The sequence below is a fragment of the Grammomys surdaster genome, unplaced genomic scaffold (assembly GCF_004785775.1).
Source record: "Grammomys surdaster isolate TR1022 unplaced genomic scaffold, NIH_TR_1.0 207, whole genome shotgun sequence".
NCBI lineage: Eukaryota > Metazoa > Chordata > Mammalia > Rodentia > Muridae > Grammomys > Grammomys surdaster.
The window spans coordinates 1655188-1680001 of record NW_021604652.1 but is presented as its reverse complement, the minus strand read 5'-3'; the positions used below and the strand labels follow the sequence as shown (position 1 = coordinate 1680001).

General features: G+C 35.1%; 1 protein-coding gene across 1 annotated transcript in view; it reads right to left on the bottom strand.

The window, feature by feature from the left end:
* Positions 1-10024: 10024 nt before the first annotated feature.
* Positions 10025-24814, bottom strand: part of Abcb7 (ATP binding cassette subfamily B member 7) — a 122833-nt gene continuing 108043 nt past the window's right edge. Inside the window, exons 13-16 of the mRNA XM_028771421.1 lie at positions 22105-22276; positions 21307-21410; positions 19197-19304; positions 10025-13425 (exon numbers count right to left, since the gene is read on the bottom strand). Of these exons, the coding sequence (XP_028627254.1) occupies positions 13210-13425; positions 19197-19304; positions 21307-21410; positions 22105-22276 (600 nt within the window). The 3' untranslated portion in view covers positions 10025-13209. The remainder of the gene's footprint in view (positions 13426-19196; positions 19305-21306; positions 21411-22104; positions 22277-24814) is intronic.

Here is a 24814-nt window from a genome sequence, read left to right as displayed (position 1 = left end):
AAGCATCTTGCTTGGCAGCTTCAGCTGGAAGCTTTGCAAAGCAAGCAGTTTGAAACAGTTTAACAGAGGCTAAGATAAGGGGTTAGCCAGAGGGAAGGGGTTTCTGCACAAACAAGCAGCTAAGCTGAATAGTTAGCTGTAGGGGGTTCCGCATCAACAAGCAGTTTTAACAAAAGCTAAGATAAGATAGTTAGGACATCCTGACCTTTGGTTCCTAGAATAGAGTTGGGTAGTTTTCCATGAGATTCTTTATCAAGAAGATCAAAGTCTAGTTAAACCTAGAAACGGCCTCAGCAAGACTACAAGATGGAGGAAGCTCTGCACTGTCTTTGCCCTGTCAATAATCCACCATACCCAGTCATATGATGATGTTAGGCACTGTGAATGAACTTTATAATGGAGCATCTAGAGACTACTATGATTAAAATAAGAAGAAAAACCTATTTGGGGACTTAGGTTTCTTATTTCAATGGCTTGACTTTTAAAAAGAAATTCTCACAACATATTACAGTATCAGCATATGTACAAAACACATTTTGTATAATGAACAACATGGTCCATTGCCAGTAAGCCATCATATATGTTAGCCGTAATCTCCTCATTCTCCCACAACACACTCTAACCCAAAGCCCAGCCAGAGGCAAGCTCTAAGCTATCTTCCAACTCCATAGATCTTTATATTGTAGAATTTCAGAAAAATAGAGCATGTGGGCTTTTGTGACAGGTTTCTCCTTCCTCCTTTCCTTTCGTTTTCCAGGACCAACATTTCAGCAAGAGTACACAGCGGACTACTGCTGCCAGCAGCTGTGGGTAGGGGATAAGGAAGTCTCTCCATTGCAAGAAAATGGGAATGGAATAGTCATGGTGACGAGCTGGGAGTTTACCAGACCTTACATTCTTTATGAACTATATGAGTTTGTATATGAGTCAATTTAAAAAGTATTTATAAAAACTTGCATTTACATTAGAAAAGATCACAGAACTGTCATCTATGTACTATAGTTGCTAGACCAAAGTATTGAGGAACAAAATGACTGATTTCTAAATTTTTTCAAGACAATCGATATTTTTAAAGTGCACTTACGTTGCTTTCCATTAGCAAAATCCATAAAGAAACCTAACAGCCTAAGTTTCCCTCGGCTCCAGAGACCTTGAGCAACAAGTGACCCTGCCAGATGACAGTGGTCATGGCTTGAGTTTGGCACAGCTGGAGAACAGACTGCTGAAACACAACAAAAGAGGGAAATGTCTTTGATTTCAACTGTCACATTAGCTAAAAGAATCAAAAAAGATGGAAGCATGCAGCTCTGCCAGCTAGGCTGGGCAAAACAGGGGACATAGGTGACCGAGGAAGCTGACTCCAACACTGCTGGAAAGTGGACCTGTTTGGAAAGCTGTGTTTCAACGATGATTAATTTCTTTGAGTTTTACAAGGCTAATCAGTGCTATGTTATGTAGTTGCAATCCACTCTTTTTCTATTATCAAATAATTATATGTAGGGTTGTATCATAACTGCATTTAATTTTTTTTGAGATTGTTTAACAAAGCATTTGCACTTCTGTGTGCCCACCAGCAGTGTATAAAGGTTCCAATTTGTCCTCATTCTTGCCAGTATTCTCATTATCTGCTTTTGATGACAGCTATCCTAGTGAGCCTGAAGTGGCAATTCACCATTTTTGATTTGCATTTCCATAATGGTTAATAATGCTGGACATCTTTTCATGGGCTTATTGCCTATTTACACATCTTCTTTGAAATTTTTCTATTCATTTCTTCCTCCTATTTTTATTGAGTGGGATCCTGGTTTGCTTTCTATTGCTGTAGTGAACACCATAACCAAAAGCAACTTGAAGAGGGAAATGTTTATTTCACTTCCACTTCCCCATCATTCCATCACAGAGGGAACCAAAGGCAGAAACCTGGCCAACCTGGGCCCTGCCACATCAATTAACCAAGAAAAAGCCCTCCAGACTTCTTCCTGGCAATCCGATAACATTTTCTCAATGGAGGTTCCTCTACCCAAATAACTCCTTCTTGTGTAAAGCTGTCAAAACAAAACAAAACAAACTAACAACTAACCAGGATATGTGACTTTTTAGAATTCTAATGTAATTTACAATCATGTTTATGTTTCTAAGGCTGTCATTTTACATTCTTAACAGTGTCATTTAAAGCACAAAAGTTAATTTATAAGGCTGGAGAGTTAACCCACCAATAAGATACTTGCTTTAATAAGCATGCTGACCTGAGTTCAATGCTCAGAATCTATGTTTTAAAAAAAAGTCACAGTTGGTGGTACCCTCTTGCAATGCCAAATCTTGGAGGTGGAGACACAAAGGTCCATGGGGTCCACTGGCTAGCCAGACGAGCCTACTTAATAAGTTCCAGGCCAACAAGAGACTTTGTTCCAAATTAAAGATGTGGACAGTATCTTAGGAACAACATTTGAAGTTATCTGTGACTACCACATGCACTTGTACACACATGTACATTCCTTTATCCCAACACACACATCAATTTTTCTTTTGTGTAAATTTTACTGCTTGTATCATATCTACAAAACCGTTGTTTAACCCAAGGTCACAAATATCTACTCAAGTATTTTCTCCTAGGAGTTTTGTGATTTTGACATTTACATTTCAGTTTCTTATCTATCCTGATACTGACATTTTCATACATTGTGAGGACTCCGCCTTCCTTAATTTGCATGTAGATATGCAGTTGTTTTGGCACTCTTTGTTGAAGAGCCATTTTTTCCCTTATTGAATGATAATGACAATTTTATCAAAAATCAATTCACAATTAATATGAGGGGCTATTTTGGGCTGTACATTATATTATAGCAATGTATATTTCTAGCTGCATGCTCATACCATATTTTGGGAAGTTTTGCAATTAGGAAGTGAGGGTTCTCCAACTTGGTTTTCATTCCCCAAATGGTGTAAATAGAACATTATTTAATTGAAACAGTTAAACAGAAATAAACATCCTTGTCCCACTCCTGACTTAGGAGCTCAGAATTTAGCTTTTCTCCATAAAGTAAGAAGTACTACCTGAGTTGGCTCAGCAGGTAAAGGCACTTGTCATGCAAGCCTGACAACCTGAGTTCAATTTGAGTTAATTTGTAGAGCCGGAGAGGTAACTAGAGCTTATGTAAAAGTGGAAGGCAAGAACTGACCACACAAAGTTCTCCTCTGACATGCTCATGCATGGCATCTGCCCTCACCACGAACACACATTCAATACGAATAAATAAATAGATAAATACCCAGGGGCTGGAGAGATAGCTTTGCAGTTAAAAGCACTTGCTCTTCTAGAGGACCAGAGTTCATTTTTCAGCACTCACATCTGACAGCTCACTACTGGCTGCCACTCTAGCTCCAGGGGATCCAAAACCATCTTCTAGTCTCTGTAAGCACCCACACAAGTGGCGCACACATACTCCTAGGGAATGAAAATAAATCTTTAACAGGTTAAAACATTTTTCTTCAATGCCTAGTTTATTAAGCATTGTTTTCATGTAAAGGTACTATATTGATTAATTTTTTTCTGAATATCAAAGTGACCATATTAATTTAGTCATTTATTCTATTAGAATAATTTTATAATGACTTTTAGATGCTAGATTATTTGGCAGATCTGAGATAAACCCCTCTCGGCTCTGCATATTGTACAATCTTTTTGAAGCATTATAGAATTCTGCTACGATTTGAATTTGCAATGTTCCCCAGAGGCGTCTGTTTTAAAATGCTTGTTACCTAGCTAGTGGTGCTATTTTAGCAAACTGTGCAACCTTTAGGAAGTAGGGACTAGCTAGCAAACAAGTCACTAGAAGGCAGCCTTTGAAGGTTACAGCCTGGTCTGCGGTCCAGACCTGGAGGTCTTTTCTTCTATGAGCAGCTTCACATTTCTTCCTGCTGGCACATTTGCTAGTACTTTAAAAAACTTCTGCACTTACTAATGTTAGAGATACTATTCTCTGTGTGTTGTTCACAGTGGGTATTTCTTCTTGCATCAGTTTTGATGGGTTGAGTCTTTCTTCATTTATTATTTCTATTTTTATCTTCTGATCTACATCTTATTTCTTCTTAATCCTGACTCTGGCAAGCATTTTTATTCATTGCTATTCATTTAAATTCCACATGTGAAAACATACAATATTTTTATTTGTCTCTGGTATATTTAAGTAAACATAAGTCCTCTAAGTTTACTCATGTTATGGAAAATGGCAGAACCTAAATATGAAGTTTAGAAAAACTCGTGATTTTTGTTGTTTACTCAGTTTCTGTTGTTTCCTTAACTTTTGCTGTAATATTTGTTAATTAATTTATGATCACTTATTTTGTTATAGTTTCTTAAGATGAAAATTTAAATTATGCTCTCAAAACTGAAAAAATACAGAAATTTAAAAGATGAATTTCCCTGGACCGTAACCACTCACTGTGTTTGATCATTTTTACTATTCTTGGAGAATTTTCTAAGTTCTCTCTCTCTCTCTCTCTCTCTCTCTCTCTCTCTCTCTCTCTCTCTCTCTGTCACACACACACACACACACACACACACACACACACACACACACACTTTCTTCTTTGGCCTATAAAGTACATTGTTTAATTTCACTATATTTCAGAAATCTCCAAGTTTCTTTGTAATGATAGTTTCTAATTTCATTCTTACTGTATATTTTCAATTATTTTAAATTTACTGAGGTTTGTTTAATGTCCACCACATGTGCTATGCAGAAGAATGTTTCATGTGCACAAGAAGATGGAATATATTGGTCTAGGGCAGAGTGTTCTGTAGGATCAGTTAGCTGATGCAGTCTTCAGATTATAAAATCACTACTTCTGGTTGTTGTTATAAAGTATATTGCCTGATATTAGGGTAACACTCCAATTTTATGGTTGATATTTTCATGGAACACTTTCCCTATACTTTTACTTTTAACCCACTTGGTAGCATCTCTTACAGATGATGTACAGTAGGACCTTGATATTTCAAACCAATTGACACTGTCTACCTTTTGTTTTTATATTGTTGAATAGCTACTGATAGTTATCTGGTATCAACAGTTGTTGAGTAAACATTTATACTTTGGATTTTGTCTATATGGTTTCTCCTTTAAAAAACGGACTCCTCTTCCTCTTATATAGAATTCTTTAGTAATTCATAACTATTGTCTAGTATATCACTTTATTCTTTTAATGGTGCTTTAAGTATATGCTTAGAGTTATTTTCTTGTTTTTTTTTCTGGGACTTCCAATATACAGTGTAACTTAAAAGAATGCACTTCATAATTACACTATGTAGTCCAAATGAAATAAAGCACATTCCTCTATTGCTCCTTTACACACTCTCATTTTTATATTATTGTTCTTGTCAAAAATCAATACAATATAATCACTACTATAAAAAAGCAGTGAGGAAGGTACAGATAGGCTTGTGATATTAACTTGTTATGTAAGATATATGGCTCTCTCTGCTTGTTCCTATGGATCTAAGATACCATTAATAACCCATTACTCTAAGACAGCTTTATTTTCACTCCAACAAAATAATGGTATAGACTGTTTTATGTAGTTCCTTGTAAGTTAAGGAAAGAAAAAGAAATGTTATATTTTTATGTTATACATATAAATTCTATAGAAAGTATAAATGTTATGCTTGTTACACTGTCTTCAGAACTCACTAGAGTGTCTCTACAGGTACTGTTTTTCTCCTGTAGATTTGAATTATTTCCTGGGTTGCTTATTTTGGACCTGCAGATGTTCATTTGTATTTCTTGCAGGTTTACTGGAAATATATTTTAATGCATGGTGTTTGGAACCCCCTTGATTTTTATCTTCAATTTAAAATGATAGCTTGAGGTAAAATTACAAGTAACATTTTGTCTTCTTTGAAAATTCCATGTATATGTGCAATGCATTTACTCTTCTCTTCCAATTCCCATAAAACCCTTCTAATCAACACCCCCTCCCAACTTCATATTTTTTCTTTATAACCCACTGAGTCCAATTAACACTCCCCATATATACATGGATATAGTCATTCACAGAAGCATGAATAACCTACCAGTAGTCTCATTCCCCAGTAAAAATTACTCTTCCTCCCCCAGTAGCCATTAATTACCAATAGTTTCCTGATTAGAGTGGGGCCTTGGGATCCCCTCCAGTATCCATGTGGGAATTTGGACTGGCTTGTTCTTGTGAATGTAACCACAGTTGCTGTGAATTTGAGAGCAATGGACCTGCCTTCTAGAATTACACAGCACTCTTCATCTTCCAGCTTACTTTCTTTCCAAGCCCTTTCCACAATGGTGTGTGCATGTATGCATGCATATGTGTGCATGTGTGCATGTGTAGGGGTGGTAGTAGTGAAGAAGTTTCATATATATATATATATATATATATATATATATATATATGCTAATTATGAGTCTTTTTTTTAAATCAATAACTGACCACTGCCAAAAGATGTTCTTCTGACCAAGGTGAAAACACAAATATCTAGAAGGCAGTTTGACAGAATATTCATTTAGCAAAGCAGTAATAGTAGGTTCCCCCTAGGGCCTATGACCTCAACTAGACATGGGCATTTGATATGAATTCCTTCTTGTGGAATGGGTCTTAAATCTAATTAGAAGGTAATGGAAGTCATGCTACCACTGTACCAGTGGTCACATCTGGCTGGAATATAATATTTTTGATGGAACATTTATTTCAGCAATTTGAATGTCACTAGTTTGTCTTCTGGATTTTTTGCATCTGACGAACTGTTGTTAGAAATCTGGGATTCTTTTGTACGTGATGATGACTGGCCCACTATGGCAGTACCTAATATTATGTTCTCTATGTTTGGATTAGATTCTCTTTTCTTTTGCGCCTTACAACATTCTTCTTGTAACCTGGATATTTTAGATGGACACCTATGGCAATTATAGAAACAAATTTTCTCCTTGATGATTTGTAATTGTCTCAGCTTCAAAGTTGCCTGCTCCCAGGAAGGCTTTCCCTCCTTCATTTCTGCTCAACATCCTGGCTACTCTATTTTTTCTGCCAGTTCCTCCTAATTCAGCTGGTCTCAAGTTGCATGTTGAGATCCTTTGCAGGGGTCTCCTAAGATCATGGGAAAGTAGATATTTACATTATGATTCATAGCAGTAGCATTACAGTTATGAAGTAGCTATGAAATAGTTTAATAGTTGGGGGTCACCACACTATGAGGAACTGTATTTGAGGGTCACAGCATTAGAAAGGTTGAGAATCACTGACTTAATTCACCTATTCCAAGACCTCTACTGCTTTTGACAATGTCTTTACTAAAGTAGTTCTCCATGCTTTCAAATGAAGTCAGTTACTTACAAATGGATCTATGGGGTTCTTTGCCCTAATCATACACATTTCCCCTTGATCAGAAATTCTGCAATATTGAACTGCACTGGAGTAGGGCCAATTTTGAGTGAAATTTCCACCCTATGAGTAAGTTGGAGAAGAAAAATTAGCATCTTGTCCTCATACACGGAATATAGCTTCTACTCAACCATGGTTTAAACGTATACTTCCAAGTTTCATGTGTTGAAAAAAGTTCATGTTAATGGTATTTGGTGGTGGGATCCCAGGGAGGTAAAAGGAGATCATGACAGTGTGATGCCCATGATGGTACCATTGTCTTTGTAAGAAACATGACCAGCATGCTTCCTCTCTCTCCACCCTTGTGTATCTTCTACCATGCTATGACACAGCAAAAAGGCTTTCATTAGATGACAGATATTGGCATCATATGATTAGCATCACAGCCAAATAAAATTCAAATCTTTACAGCTCACTTGTTCATGTTTTGCCATGGCAGCAGGAAATGGGCTAAGACACACATAAGGGAGGAAAAGACAGGATGTAGATTTAAAAAACACAAGGTAGCTCTGATGACGGAAGAAAACTTCAGTTTCAAGTAGGGAACTGGGAGATGAGGTCCTAGGTACCCCCACTATCTTCATGTCTTTCCCACACCTGCTCAGAGCAGAACGCCCAGGGTAGAGCTTCCAGCACAGAGCATATGGAACATAGCATTTCTTAAAGGCCACAGTCTCTTGCTGTTCTTAAGATTAGAATGTCTTAAATGTTTCTCCATTTCCTATATGTCCTTAGGGCATTTTCAGAAGCTTTCAATAGACTATTTTTTTCTTCCAAGCAATTAAAAAATAGATTTATTTATATTTTTAAAGTATGTGTATGCAAAGTGTTTGTGTTGGTATGTGTACATAAGTATAGGGAGATGCCTTCAGAGGTCAGAAGTGGGTGTTGGATTCTTCTTGGAAGTGGAGTTACAAGGAGTTGAACTGTCTGTTGTAGGTGCTGTGAACTGAACTTGGGTCCTCTGCAAGAGCAGCTAAGTGTTCTTAACCACATATCGGAGCAATCTCTCCAGCCCCTAAAACAAGTTTTGAAAGCAGTTATATTTTGAGATGGGTGAGTGGCTCCATTCCGCAACCATGCCTATCCACTGGATATGGTCTCTACAGATTCTGTTTCTTGTTTGTTGGGTATTTTGGGTAATGTCATCCCTGTTGGGTCCAGGGAACCTTTTGGGTCCCTGGCATCTGAGACTTTCTAGTGGCTACCCCAGTTCCCCCATCCCATTCATTCATCTCAAAAATATTAATCCAGAATTGCTCCTGTTGAAAGGAAATACAGGGATAAAGAGTGAAGCAGAGACTGAAGGAAAGGCCATCCATAGACTGCCCCACCTAGGGATCCATCCAATATGCAGACACCAAACCCAGACACTGTTGCTGATGCTAAGAAGTGCTTGCTGACAGGAGCATGGTATAGCTGTCTCCTGAGAGGCTCTGCCAGAGCCTGAGCAATACAGATGGGGATGCTCACAGCTAAACATTGGCCTGAGCACGGGGACCCCAATTAAAGGAGTTAGGGGAAGGACTGAAGGAGCTGAAGGAGTCTGCAACCCCATAGGAAGAATAACATTATCAACCAGCCATACTATCACCCTCAAACTTTCCAGTGACTAAACCACCAACCAAAGAGTAAACATGGAGGGAATCATGGCTCCAGCCACATATGTAGCAGGCCTTATCTCCATCAGTGGGAGGGGAGGTCCTTGGTCCTGTGAACGCTGGATGCCACAAAGCAGGGGAATGCTAAGGCGGTGAAGCAGGAGTGAGTAGGTGAGTGGATACGCACCCTCATAGAAGCAGGGGGAAGGGGCAAGGGATAGGGGCTTTGTGGAGGGGAAACTAGGAAGGGGGATAACATTTGAAATATATATAGATAAAATGACAAATATAATTTTTTTTTAAAAAAAAGCAGGTATATTTTTGCTTTGTTGGCTAGCAGGCCTGTGGAGCACCTTACTTCTCCATTCTCCCAACTTATTTTCAAATGTGATTTCTGGGTGGAACTGTGGTACAGCACAAGAATTTCATCCAGTGTAGCAGTTTCTCTTGAAGTTCAGCTTCCTCGTTTATAGAATGAGAAAAAAAAGTATTAAATGACCTTTCAACCCTATGGTTTTACAAAATAGAAACAGAAAGGCACCAGTGAACATTTTATGGTAGCTATATGAGAACATGAAATACGGAAACAATCTGTATTTTTTTTAAAGTTCCAATCTGTTTTTAATTAGAACACAATTTGTTTCCAATTCTACCTAGGTAATCAAAATGCAGGCAAGACACTTCTGCACCCCAAGCTTTACCTCCTATTCATTACAACTGAGAAACTGGGGACAAGTAAGAAACTAGGGACCTTTCACTGGTTGGCTATCAAAAAATATGACAGCTTAAGGCTAAATAAAACCACTATAATTTGCTACCATTTTACCTACATAATGTACTCTGCAAATGTTTACTTTGCTTTTGAAAAAGTGGCATGTTTTCACCTTTTGTTTAAGCTGCAAGGCCATATTCCCAGAGTACTTAGTAATTACCTGTATTTATTCCAAGTGTATAAGGGAGAAACCATCAGTTTCTCTGAACAGTGCAGAAAAGTGATTTCCATCAGATACTCATTTCTAGGCATAAAGAAATCATGTTTATTCAGTAATGATTATCTGCATAGACTGCTATAACCATGAGAATTGTGGTAAGGTAAATGCTTGGCTGAAATGTTTTGTCTTAATCATCTTTATCCAGAGTGTTTCACTCAATGTTATGATTTACCATACAGTTTACATTCCAAATCAATACACTCAGAGAGGAGAAAAGAAGGGATTTTTCTATAATTAAAAAGAAACTATAATTACAAACATATTTAAACACTTTAAACTGCTAATTCACAACAGAATACCCTGTAATACGTTGCAAAATGAGGAAATTAGGAATATATACTGGCAAAGGTTGCTAGTTGGTGATGTATTCAGCAAGTAGGAAGAATAGGAACAAGATGGCAGTAGGGAAAAGGATCTAGAAACAAGGAATCACAGAGTTTTTAAATACCTGGCCTTTAGAACAAAACAAGTTTTAAAAAAATAACTATCCACGCAAACTAAGATCTGTCAACATAGAGGGGAAAGACAGAATGTTTCTCTTAAGGTATATAAAAGACACAAACCCCCGTAGAGGAAAAGTCAATGCATATCTTGAGCTTGTTTATGCCCAGATGCATATATCTCAATGATCACAAAGAAGCCCATCTGCATACCAAGAGAGTTCTATGTTAAGGACGATCAGCAAGGCATCTGGCCACCTTCTTTATGATCTTAAATTACCTTGGTTTCAAGTTAATTTTTGTAAACTGAAATTCCCATAGGAAGAAAGTAAATTTTTTAATATTTAAAATAGATGTGAGAAATGAACCCCATAATTTTCCTGTTTTCAGAGCTCAAATTTGAAAACTATAGCTTATTCTTCCTAATACATTAAAAAAATTGCTGCAACACTAATTTTTAAAAAATTTATACACATTATCCTTTTGTGTAATTATGTAATGTTGTGATATAAAATTAGAATATTATAATTAGATGCCCTTTTCTTGGCATTTCCTATAACTGAATCATCCCAGGAAGCTTTTCTTTCATCTCAGTCTATTATCGCCCTCTATAGAAATACCTAAGGATGATGTAGTTTTTAAAAAGTTGTCTTTAAGATTTAGTTATGGCCTCTGCACTAATTGTCTTTTTCAGATAATTTAAGTTTTGTGAGCTGATAATAGGTTAATGACTGCAGTGGCTTAGGGATCATATACAATCATATTTTCAAAATCTTAGTGGGGAAATTTTCCCTATCCTGAAAATATTCCTACTTCCCTGGAGTAAAATGTTCCCCATATCACAGAATAACTTGCTTTGAACACTACTGTGTACCTGTCAGGAACAATTCTTCCTAATGATTATTACACACTCCTAGTCTGTGTAACTGAGTTCCATCATCTCCATCAGCATCAGTGTAAGTGTAAGAATTAACACAGAAGTAAGATTTTTATATAAGTTTAACCACATCTCTAGTAATGGAACCGATTTATTCAAAGGATGTGTGTGCTCCCTCACCCCTTGAGAACAGCACTGATACCTATGTCTTGAAAGTAAGAAATAACAACAAACCAAACCAAAGCTAGTTCCCAGTCCAGGACACACTGAAGTATACCTCCAACTTTAAAGGCAAGATCCCACATAACTTACTTTGCTTTCAAAGACTAACTGAAATACTGGCCTCAGATTATCAAACTATTGTAATATAATTAAAGATATTTATTAACTAATACTAATTTACAAATCAAAAATACTAATTTTTCCCACACTAAATTGTCACTTTAAATACATTAAAACCACACTGTGATAAGCAGTTTAGGACCTTTCCTGAGAAATAAAACCACATTACAAATGATTATGTGGCAATTCATGAGATACACGTGTTTTGAACTGAATGGGTACTATCAAACAAATTTAATTCATACTGAATCAAGAACTTTTTTTTTCTTTTTCAGCCTTAAGAGACAGGGTCTTCATAGATAGCCGAAGCTAGCTTCAAATTCCTGACTTCAACCTCCTGATGCCTAGCTTAAGAGAACAGCTTCTAAGTGAAATGTGTATCTCATTTTAATAATTATTTCTAATAGGTAAAATGATTTTCTATTCTTTTAGTAAAACTTGAATACATCACTGTCTCTTTTTTACGTTAGACTTAACAGAATTCATTAAATTATGAATAATAAAAGCCTTATAATAAACATAGCAGTTCTGAAGTGTCAATATAGATTAAGATACCTGGTCATCTAAACAGTATATGCATATATGGAATCTCTTCCGATTTACTGAACATTTTAAATAGTTTTAAGTGGACACTGATTTATATAAATGTATGAGTATGTACACAGACACATGTGGTGGATACACAACATCTTTTTTTCTTATATCTCTGTCTGTATAACTTCAGATAGCAAAAGCAGTGCACTTAAGTTGGAAATAGGAAAGGTTATTAAGCTTTTGGGATCATTTGCAGAATAATAACTCTCAAATAACATCAAGGTTTGTGAGACTTTAAGGAAAACTTAATTTTCATCCAAAACAAAAATTTTGGGGTAAAAATAAAATACTAATCACTAGATAACAGCAGCAGTGGTGATTAAAGAGAATATTCTATCCACCAATATGAGTTTTTCCTCCAAAAAGGGCACAATAAAACTATAATTATAGGTATCTAAAAGTAAAATGCCCAAAGTAAAAATATAGTTCATTTTTCTGTAAATTCTAACTTACGTGTTTTCAAACAAAATTTCAGATTGGCAAGGAAATATAACTGGAGGGAGAAAAGAGGAGAAAAACCTCCACTTCTCTTTTTATTCCTGTTTAATTTTAAGAGAAAAAACGGTCTCCTTACAACTTGTCAGCATAAAGGAGGTTTTTAAAGACTACTTAAATTCAGAAACCATTCTAATTCATCTGGTTATTGATATTAAGTGGTTGTCAGACTTCAAACATAGTTGTAGGGTAAAATCAAATGGTAACAAAAATTATGTACTGAGCACACTTGGGGCAGTAACAAGAAAATAATTTGGGGATAAATACAGATGTCACATTCAAAAGATGGTGAAAGACATAAAAATCAAATCCTCCTTTAAATAAATCATATTTAATAGGATTAAAGGAATGGGAATGTATGATTTGTGTTTTTGTGAACTGGTTTTACTTCAGTGCAAATGCATACTTCAAAACCAAACAAGACAACAAAAAGAAAGATGAGAAAATGTCTGTGTTCCTTAGCAGGAACAATTCCCACAGCCTTTCACACTGTTGACAATTTCTTCTTGGAGCTTCTTTCTTTCCTCCTCTTTGGAGAGACTCTCTTTTTTTGCATCCCATCCGAGGCTATCCTGGTTCTGTACACGGCTGCTTTGTGTATGCCACATCTCTGAATAGATACTGCTAGAGTTAGCAAGCAGACCATAGTGGGTACCGCGTTCAGCTACCTTCCCCTACAAAGGAAACACAAGGTAAATGTGGACCAAGGTCAGTTAACTAGCATAATATCTAAAACTATATAGTAATTCATGAGAAAATATTTCAAGAACCTTTATTCATTAAAATACTTCTAATTCCTTATCCATAGCCCCAGTGAAGAAAGACTGAGGTAGGAATGCTTCTTCGCTGATACATTACCCAGCCCCTGTAAACAGAAATGAGGAGACTCCCAATAGCATAAACACCACCTTATGTAAGGAAAATGAAGCTTTATTTTATTTTTTTCATTTTGGAAGGCATAAAGGGAAGATTAAAATTCTAAAAAGGTGATATTTTCTGTAATCAGCAAATGTTCAAATCAAAAGCACTGTTATTTATACGGGGATTTAAAGGATTTAAAAACAATATTGTGAAATCCATGAGAATTTTGAAATAAAATTTCATGAAATAAAGAAAACTTCTTGAAAATGAAGTCCATCCAGTAGCTCTCTTTGGTAACAATACCTATTAAAGACAGCATTTCATTAATTTGATATGGGTTCCAAACATTGACCCACAACTAATTTGTTAAACATAATGAGAGACAAAAGGAATTTGTTACTTTCACAGGATTTGGAAAATCCTATGAAATTGAATTTGGAATCCAATGACAGGATTTTTCCAAATATTTCTGTAATATTAATGAAGTTTGTGGCAATGCCCAAGTGCTGAATTTGCACACACATGGCTATATACATATATGCTTATATTTGTTTCTTGATTTATGGATTTCTGGCATTCTTTATCAACTTGTTGAAGAAGTTGGGAGAGTTGACACTAATGATCTCACATCCCCTCTGCTGCATTCTTCGCAAATTCTGGTTCTATTTATTTTGTTATGTCTAGTCAAGTGTTTTCAAGTGTTGTTTACTTTATGGACTACAAATTTTCTGTTGAATCATGTAGGTGCTGGGATTTTACATATATTTTCTCACAGTTTTTCTTCTACCTAGACTTAGCAATTACTTCATTTACTACTATCATGTTTGTATGTGTATGCACGATGTTACTTTATCTATACACACACACTATTTTTTGTCAAACAATCTGAGCGTGACTTGTAGATATCAATTATATTATAATCCTAAATATTTCATTAATATGTATCTCTTAAAATAAGGAATAATTTTACATGCCTAGTATAATAGAAATTCAACAATGACTCATTACTCTTATCTAACAAATACTTCATTTTAAACTATTAATGTTAATCCCCTTTATTGCTTTTTTCCATCTAGGATCTGAAGAAAACCAACATATTGAACTTAAATGTTTTTAATTTTTAAAGAACTGAGTGTAAATCATGGGAGGTAGATAGAGGGAGTAAAATTAGAAATAGGTCATGCGGGTCCAGAGATGGCTCTACTGTTCCTCATCTTTTGGAGGATCTGAGCCCACCTTGGGCAGCTCATAATTCCTGCTTCAGGGGATCCAAGGCCTACTTTGGGCCTCTTCTGACACTGCACTCACACTTATAATCCCATACCCCACAGACATACAGAGAGAGAGAGAGAGAGAGAGAGAGAGAGAGAGAGAGAGAGAGAGAGAGAGAGAATTTTAAAAAGGGTAAAAATGTCCTCAATGCATCATCACATCAGAAGGTAGAGAAATCAGTTTGTTCCATTACTGATAGGAAATTTAATCACATGCTTAAGGACAATTTCTCAAATTAACCGACAAAATTTATCTTTGTAATAATAAGTAATCTACGAGATTTATTTTCAAACTGACTGAATAATCTCTTCCTCAATAGTTTAATCAGCCTATGATGACTGTTTTCTAAAACAATTACTACAATGGTAGTCGCAAAATCTGATTCTCTGAATTTATCATTCCTTCTACAGGCTGGCTGGTGGTATTCTTAAAGGGCTTTCCTTTTCCTCTTGGTAGTTCTTGTTTTAAAAGTATCATCATGAATAGAGAAATTATTTTTTATTCATTGTGTTACAACTCATTAGTGCCATTATTCTTTTTACTGCTCTAATTATCCCACATTTGGCCAGTGGGAGGTCATTCAAAGTGGTTCCTGTGGCCCTGTGACATGTGTTCATTAGTTTCCTGGCCCCAGAACAGCTTTTATCGAAGGAGGTTTGGTTCCTTTTAGTGAGAAACAGTAATTTAGTACCCAAGATCTGTGTGCCAGGAATGCTCATTACTTACAGACTTTCATTGCTCCCAGGCTTTTCAGTGGACAGAATTGGAATACTTTTCGTATCAGAAATTTATATAGATAATTCTGTTAAAACATAACCTTGTGAGAGTCTTCCTTTCCTTTGATGATTTTTTTTACTTGTATCTTTCTTCTCCCAAGTGAGATTTCTGATCTAAGAGCAGTACATTTACTCAGCATATGCTGCTCAGTCTTGTATAGAAAATAATTTCAAAATGGGTACCTCCACAAAATCACCAACTATTTCTTTTGGATTATTTATTCTTATAATACATTTCTGCTAGATCCAAAAATATCCTGGGGTTTTTGTTGTTTGTTTTGTTTTTGTCAACTTGACATAAGCTTGAGCATCTTGGAAGAAGAAACTTCAACTGAGAGAATCCTTTCATAAGACTGGCTTGTAGGCAAGACTGGAGGGGATTTACTTGATTGATTATTGTGGTAGACCCCAGCACACTGTGGGTGGTGCCATCACTTTGCAGGTAGTTCTGGGGTGAATAAATAAGAAGGCTGAGGAAGCCAAGGGGGAGCGAGGGAGTAAGCAGCATTCCTCTATGGTCTCTGCATCAGTTCCTGCCTTAGCTTCCCTCAGTGGCAGACTGTAACTTGTAAACCAAGTGTTTTATCACAACAACGAAGAAGCAAATTAGGACATATAATAATAAGAGTGTATAATTGGAGTACTGTGTTAAAAATTACATGGGTTGGTTCTATTATTAATGTAACAGTGTTGCTTCCTGTTAGTGTTCAATATTTATGTTTTTGTATCTTTGATTTTATTTTCATGATTTTAGTTAGCAAACAATGAGCTTCACAGATGCTATCATTAAGCTATATACTAGGGCCTCTTTTATATTTTTACTTTTAGAGTTTTACAAAGTTGTCCAGGTTTTCCCTCCCTAGTAGCTGAGATTACAGCCTGGCTTCTATTTCTTATATGAACATGAATTCTGCTATTTTAGCCTCATACTCATCTTCATTTTCCATAATACCCTGATGCCTCCAGTGTCAGAGCCATTTCAGGTTTTTACAGTATGAACCAAGTTTTAAAGATTGCTTTCTCTCTATTTTGGCAAATCATACTATTCAAATTTCTTAGTCCTTTTAATCTACCTACTTAACATCTTCCCCATATTTGCTGATATCCTTTGTTCACTGTTAATTCCTCCTCTAGTACATTTATTGATTTATAATTATACTCATTTTATTCCTTCAGTTTTTGTTTTATTTTGGATGGAGGAGGGGAGACAAATGTGTCTAATCTTCCATGTTCAATCAGATCTCTCATAGATATGCCATCTTTATAGAAATATCATAAACAAATTTTGATAGAGTGCCTGAGGTGACAGACAGACCATCAGCTGAAAATAAGGTCATATAACTAAGCAATTTTAGAGACCCAACAAATAAAAATACTAAGATTGCATGTAGATATAGATATTATTACTGTATTAATACACTAATTCTAATTCAAAACCCAAGGGTTTTGAACGTTGTGAAATAACTGCACAGATACATGGAGATAGATTATTTGCTAAGAAAGTCAAACATTTTCTTTCTTTCTTTTTTTTTTTTTCTTTCTTTTTTTGGTTTTCCGAGACAGGGTTTCTCTGTGTAGCCCTGGCTGTCCTAGAACTCACTCTGTAGACCAGGCTGGCCTCTAACTCAGAAATCCCCCTGCCTCTGCCTCCCAAGTGCTGGGATTAAAGGCGTAGGCCACCACTGCCGGGCTAACATTTTCTATTACTTAGTAAAAGCTCGGAGAGCACGACTGCATACAATTGGTAAGCTTAGTTAAAAAGACCCAAAATATCAGATTTTAAATATCAAAGATACAGTAAAGTTTAAGTTACCATTTAAGATATCTGGTATAATCATATTGGGGACAAACATCTTGTCTAAAAAATGTAAACATTTATGAACTAATTAATATGTTTAAAGTCACAAGCATACAAACCCCTTATAGAGCAGAGCATAGCCATCACAATACTGAATACTGTCTAAGCTTTAGTAGAATGAAAAAACTACACTCTCAGGCTGTGAATATAGTTCAATGGTAGAACACTTGCTCGCATGTATAAGGCTCTGAGTTCAATCTGCACCATCATTAAAACACCCCTCTTGATTACTCAGAATTATAGAAAGCATATAATTGCTTCCTATCTCTTAACTCTCAGTACATAGGCTTCCAAAACAATAAAGAATTGAAGTAGTGATTAGAAGAAAAAGATAATAATGGAAAAGGCCCTGAATGTGATATGAAAAACTGAACAGTGTTAGAAATAATCAAACACTAACAGGTAGAGAAAAAGACTCTTACAGAAAGGAATAAAGGGCAATAATCAAACATTTTCAACTATTCCAATCACAACAATGATATTTTGATTTGCTGAGAACATGTAGATAGTAGTAAGCTTGCATAGCAAACCCCTAAGACATAAAATAGGATATCTTCTTACTTTGTGTATAAGGAAAACAAAAATGTAAGTGGTCATGTTTAGATGATCATTTTTATTTTACTGCAATGCTTAGAACATTAAGGTTATGTACAACACTAGAATGATGAAAATACATCAGAGACACCATGCAAAGATTTACTCAAGACAAAAATGGATGCAGAAAAATTATTTTATATAGACAACCCTTGAAAATATGCTTCCATCATGAATACTTTCCTGATCAAATATTTACTTTTAGCACTTTAATGAAGAGTGAGTTATTATAGTTTATTCTTCTTCAAAATGTCATGCATTACTTCCTACAAAAGGGACTAAACCCAATATACTATTAGGATCCAATGTCATCCAAAGAACACAAATTCTGTAATATTATTTTAGACACAATAATTAAATTTCAGGTATCTATAACTATTTTCAATTTTCTTTTAATACTATCATTTTTCCTTTTTTATAGCTTCTATTAAGTTTGTTCTTTGGTAAGTTGACACACATATTTAAAACGTATTGATTACTCCCCCTAACCCTCTCATATCCTTTCAGCCCTCCTACCGCCCTACAAGTGTACTGCCTTCATTCATGTCTTTTGGTTTTGTGACCCATTGATTTTTACCAGGTCAGTCAATGTGACAATTGGTTTCGAAATATCCACTGGAGCCTGGTAAGTTCACCTTTGGGTATGAAAGTGAAGACAATGACTGCCCTTCCCTCCCACAGAATCTATAAATAGTCAATAGTTCCTTGGGGAAGGGTATGGCCCTGTGAGTCCTTCCTGTACTCATGATTTGACTTCTGGCTGGCCTAGTCTTATGCAGACCCAGTGCAGGTAGCTGGAGCTGCTGTAGGATCATGATTACAAAATGGCTAACACCATTTCATAGCTGTTCTCACTATCTTTTGATTCTTTATCCTCCCAACCCCCTGCCTCATTCCTCGATGTTCCCTGAGCATTAGAGCAAGTGGTATATATGTGCTGTTTAGGGCTGAGCACTCAACTGTCAATTACTTTCTACACCTTGAGCAGCCACAAGTCCACGAATTCACCAATCATTGCAGAGAGAAACTTCTCTAATTAATGTTGAATAGCAATGAATACTAACTTTTAACATTTATCTCTTACCTGGCTCAGGACGATGATTTCATCTGCATCAACCACTGTTGACAATCTATGTGCAATGAAAATAGAAGTTCTGTGCTTGACCACATCCCTCATGGCACCAAGAATAGTCTACAAGTTTGACAAGAGTAGGAGAAAACCAAACCAGAGCTCCAATTAGGTTAGTGTAAATGAAAACAATCATTTTTCCCTAAGGGAACTTAGCACTTTATAGCACCACTAAATACTTTTACCTCTAATACTTACTAAAAGAAATAAAACAAAGGCAAAAATCAAAGAATATTGGGAAGTAAACATAAGTACACCATCTTAAAATGATCACTTAGATAGGCAGCATGTCACTAAAATTTGTGGAATAAGGTGATATTTTCTGTTTTAAAAACCTTTGGTGATATGAGGAAAATAGTCATATATAATCTTATCAATAAGAACACAACTAAAGTAAGAAACTATTCAAGAAAAAAAGTTCAAGAGACAGCAGTCTGATAACTTAGAGGAACATCTGTTCTTCCTTAGTTTAAAGGCAAAACACATCTATGTACTTTTTTAACTTGAGGAACCCCGTTTTTTAAAAGCATTTTGAGTTCTTATTTGGTTTTTGAGACAGTCTTAGTATGCAGCCCTGGCTGGCATCAGACTCACTACATAGATCTGGCCGGCCTTAAACTGCTAGGTGCATGTCACTGTACCTGGCCACATTTTAAGTTTTTAATACCTTCTAGAAAATGGATTTTTTTTTACTGCCTATGAAGTGTGAGACAATTATATATGTATTCAATTATCCTTAGAAACTTGGGCCTAACCAAAGCCAGTTGGGTAGTGTAGGTGATGAAGATATACTCACTAACTTCCTTTCCACATGTATTTCTAAACGTTTAATTTTTAAAAGCATGTAATTACTGGGAGCAGACAGTTTTCTTTACTAGGATAGACTAAGGATCAAGTATAGAGCCAATATTAAACAAAACAAAACCCTGATATTTATAGATAGTCCCTCTCCTATATAAAAACTTAAATTCTGAATTCCCCTGTACCTACTAAAAGCGCTCACTGAAGCCCATCAAAACATCTTCCTCTGAGGAATTCTTTGTAAATGCTTACTGGATTATATTCTCTGACATAATAATAACGCTATGCGACTTAAAAAACTGCTGTTATTAATTCTATCTTGTTAGCTTGAAACATATATTGTACAATATATATTTAGGTCTAAAGTTCTTATAAACAGGCTGCTATTCTCTTTTAAATGGGATCTAGTCCTGTTAAATGCTCACTCAAAATATAATACATTCTCAAATGGATCTATTTTGAACAGTTTTAAGAATGCTGCTGATAAAATAATGCTTCCTAAAAAAAACTTAATTCCAAATTGAAATATTATATTACATTGCTGGTAAAGCTAAAAGGAGACCTCTACCTTAACACAGTTCATCATGTATTAACTGAAGACACTTGCTTATCTTTGGTTGTAGATTAAACTACTTGAAATTATCATTGCTGTTGAAACTTTCGTGCATATTGTAAAGCTGTTGTTATAAGGTACAATGTTCTTGTTGTGTAGTATCATGACATCATTGTCACAAACATTTTGCTGTTATACAACTCTTTTGTGAAACGAATACAAATTGATACTAGTTCTAAGGGTTGTATACGCTTGGCTTGCATGTCAATAGTAAGTGAAAAGCATTCTGGTATGTATTGTGTCACAATCACTTACATGAGTTCTATTAAGGGTTGCTAAATGACAAGACAGTGACTAAAACTCTCTGTGATGTGTACAGCTTTGCAAGATGCAAAACTATAATAATAGCATAGAGTATCACAAACTTCCAAGTAAAGAGGTCATGACCTCTTTGGGGGGGTTGAATGATCTTTACACAGGGCTGCATATCAAATATCTTGTACATTGTATCTTTACATTATTTCATAACTAACAAATTTATAGTTATGAAGTAAAAACGAAAATAATTTTATGGTTGGGGTCACTACAACATGAGGAAGTAGATATTAAAGAGTCGCAGCATTAGGAAGGTGAACCACAGTATAAGTAATGCAGACACTGTACTGAAACCTCCAAGGAAAAGGCTGTTTTGTTATTTTCATTGTCATTTACCTCTTCAGTAATTGAATCTAATGATGAAGTAGCTTCATCATAGAGAATAACTGGGGGATCCTTCAAAATGGCTCTTGCAATTGCTACCCTCTGCTTTTCTCCTCCTGGAAAAGAAAAAGGTTAATTTAAGGACATATAATACAAGAATATTATGTTTCTAGCATTTCTGTTGATTAAGACCATCAAGTTATACTTGCAACATTTACATCAACTCTTTATCATTCATTATTTTACTGAATTGTTGTTCAGTCTAATTCTATATATATCCTTTGACAAACTATATACCTTGGAATACAAATGCAATCTTAATGAATCTGATTCATATCAGTGAAATAAATAATAATGAGAAGTAACAACTTTGATTCTGAAATTATTCTCACCAGAAACATGTTTATCATATGTTATTTTATATTATAAATATTTCAATATGCAACAACCTTAGATAACAATTCCAATAGCAAAGAATCAACAAAGTGAAAGGCAAATCCAATATCTGAAACTAGAAAACTTAAGGACATGAAACCATGAATATCTAAATTTATGAATTCTAAGTGGGAGGTTTAAACAACTGAGCCTAATCTAGGAAATGAGATGAGAGATAAATGATTCGGCACTAAATTACTTAACTCTACTTTTGCTCTTTTCCAGGTGAGTAACAACCTTCACTTTCCTTAAATATAAGGGTTATGGATTATACATTAACACTAATATACTTGAACTTCTGTCAATAATATAAGTGTTTTCAATAAGTAAGTTTCAGTAGAATATACAAGTAAAAGATTTAAAATCTTTGATCACCTGATAGCTTGAGTCCTCGTTCTCCTACTTGCGTGTCATATCCATGTGGCATTCGAAGAATTGCATCATGAAGACCAGCTAATTTTGCTACTGCATATACTTCCTCTGGTGAAGCGTTGATGTTTCCATATAAGAGGTTGTAGTAGATAGTATTATGGAAGAGGACGGCATCCTGAAGCAGATTTATATAGACACACATGTATGTGTGTGTACATATATATTTAAAGACATAAAGTAATAGTAAATAGCAAATCATGGCAATCCTTTTTATTTAAGGAGGGGCCTGAAGTCTCAGGTTCCTTCGTGGACCTAATTACCACATATGATTTGTTGTGTTCATTCCAGACTTATTTCTAGTCATTTATATGTTTAACCATATGCTTTTTCAATACAAGGGAACTCAGTCTACACAAATTCTTTTACAAATTGCTTTTTTTTTTACTTTAACATTTGGTAGAGATTGTCCATTCTGAATAACAGAAACATGCTTCATTGTTTTAACAGTTATATATTTCATACTTCAGATACAATTTACTTATTCTCCTATGAATGTACATTAATGTGATTAACATATTGGAATAAAATAGCATTTTATAAATGGCTTCACACAGCTGAGTATTTATACAAGGAGTCCTACATTTCAACTGATAGGTCAAAGGTTAAGTTTATGTTTACCCTACAATATTATTGCTTAGCTACCCTGCAAACATAGCTAGTAATGTATGTACATGCTCTATTCAGTGGCATGTAAGGCTGCTAGATCTCCACAGGTTTAGCAACTCAGGTTATTACACATTTTCACTTGTTGTGATTTTTAGAATGAAATGTGCTTTTTGTTTTCATTTGCATTTCCTTAATTACTGATAAAGTTAAATATATTTCCATGCATTTGTAAGAAGCTTTTACTTTGGACTCGAAACTCAGCAAACAAATAATTCCTTCATCATCTATGTATGTTATTAGAGGAAGTCCACTGCAAGCTTTCATTAGATAATTTAACTTGTTCTGACATAGCATACTAAAGATAATTTATTTCAAGTGAGCATTCATCTCTTATCTTTTATCCGTCTCTGAATGGCTCCAATTGTTAATATTCACCAGAGAACCTAATAAGGTCTTTTATATGATTTCCAGGCTCAGAACTTCTGACATTATTTAAAAAAATATTCTAGTCATTTATATATCTACTATTAATGTGAATTTGTCATACTGGGTTGGTATCAAATAAACTCAAAGTTCTATACATAGAACTATTTTATAATATTTCACATTCTGAAAAAATATTAACAAATGCTAACTGAAAAAAAGAAAAACCCAACAGAATTTGATAAAATGAACACACACTAAACAGGTACGGTAGCCCACTCTTATAATCCCAGCACTTGGAATTGGATTTAGGAAAACCACGAGCATGATGCTAGCCTGCACTAAACAGTGAGACCCTATCTTAAAAACCACAACACAAATGGAAGTTTTTCACAATGTTTTGCCAACTACTCTTAGCACACAGTAAATATGGGTAACTATGGGATATAGTGAAATTGGTTAGTTTATATTTAGGTAAGCATTTTATTAAGTAACCACATTACTATCTATAGGCATCTTATAACATGGCATGCAACTTATAAATAGAAATTTTATAAATTTAAGAAACTAAATGATGCATTACTTTATCATCTAGAAAAATATTAATGCTTTGATATTTATTCCATCTTTTTCTCTATTTGCAAGTATTAATCTATATTGTATAGCTGGAATATTTTGTTTGATATCTTTCAGAAAAGTTTGTAATTACACACTGTTCACAATACTTTAATGCTGGGCTCGAGAAATAACTTACTGGTTAAGAGCACTGGGTTCAGTGCACTGATTGCTCTTTCAGAGGATTTCTTGGGTTCAATTCTCAGCACACAGTCAAGTCATATGTAACCCCAGATTCAAAGGATTCAAAATTCTCTTCTGATCTCAATACCAGGCATGCATGAGGTACAAAGACTTACATGCAGGCAAAATACCCATATATGCTAAGTAAACAACGACAACAATGTAATCTAGGAAAACTTAATGATTAAAAATGGCTACATGTCACCTGACCCTGTAAGACTTCAAGCATTCAATTGGGTACATTTTGGGTATTTATATTGCATCCACTTTTTACTATTATAAATAACAGTGCCATGAACATTGTATGTAAAGACACATGTTGTACCTTTTAAATTTTTTACTAAAATTTCCTAGAAATTTTAGAACTATTAGAATACTTTCCCAGAACTTGGCATGTATTGTTGATTTTCTTATGAAAGCTATATACTTCCTCAGAAGAGCAAGACTCCCATTTAACAGAGTTATGTCTAAACTTGATAGCCTACATTTCAAAATCTTTATCAAGGTGATTAAAGTAAAAGTGTTACTCATTTTCACTTAATCTTATATTACTAATGTCTCCAATAAGGTTGGACAGCTTTTCTTCCTTTGTGAATTTAATGTTTTAATTTTCAAAAGGATAGTGAAACTATTATATAGCTTAATAGAATGACAGAATTAGACTTATATGAATTAGAACACATGGTCGGTCGGTCGGTCGGTCGGTCGGTCAGTCGGTCTGCCTGTGCCTGCCTATCTACCTACCTACCTACCTACCTACCTACCTACCTACCTATCTATCTATCTATCTATCTATCTATCTATCTATCTATCTATCTATCTATCT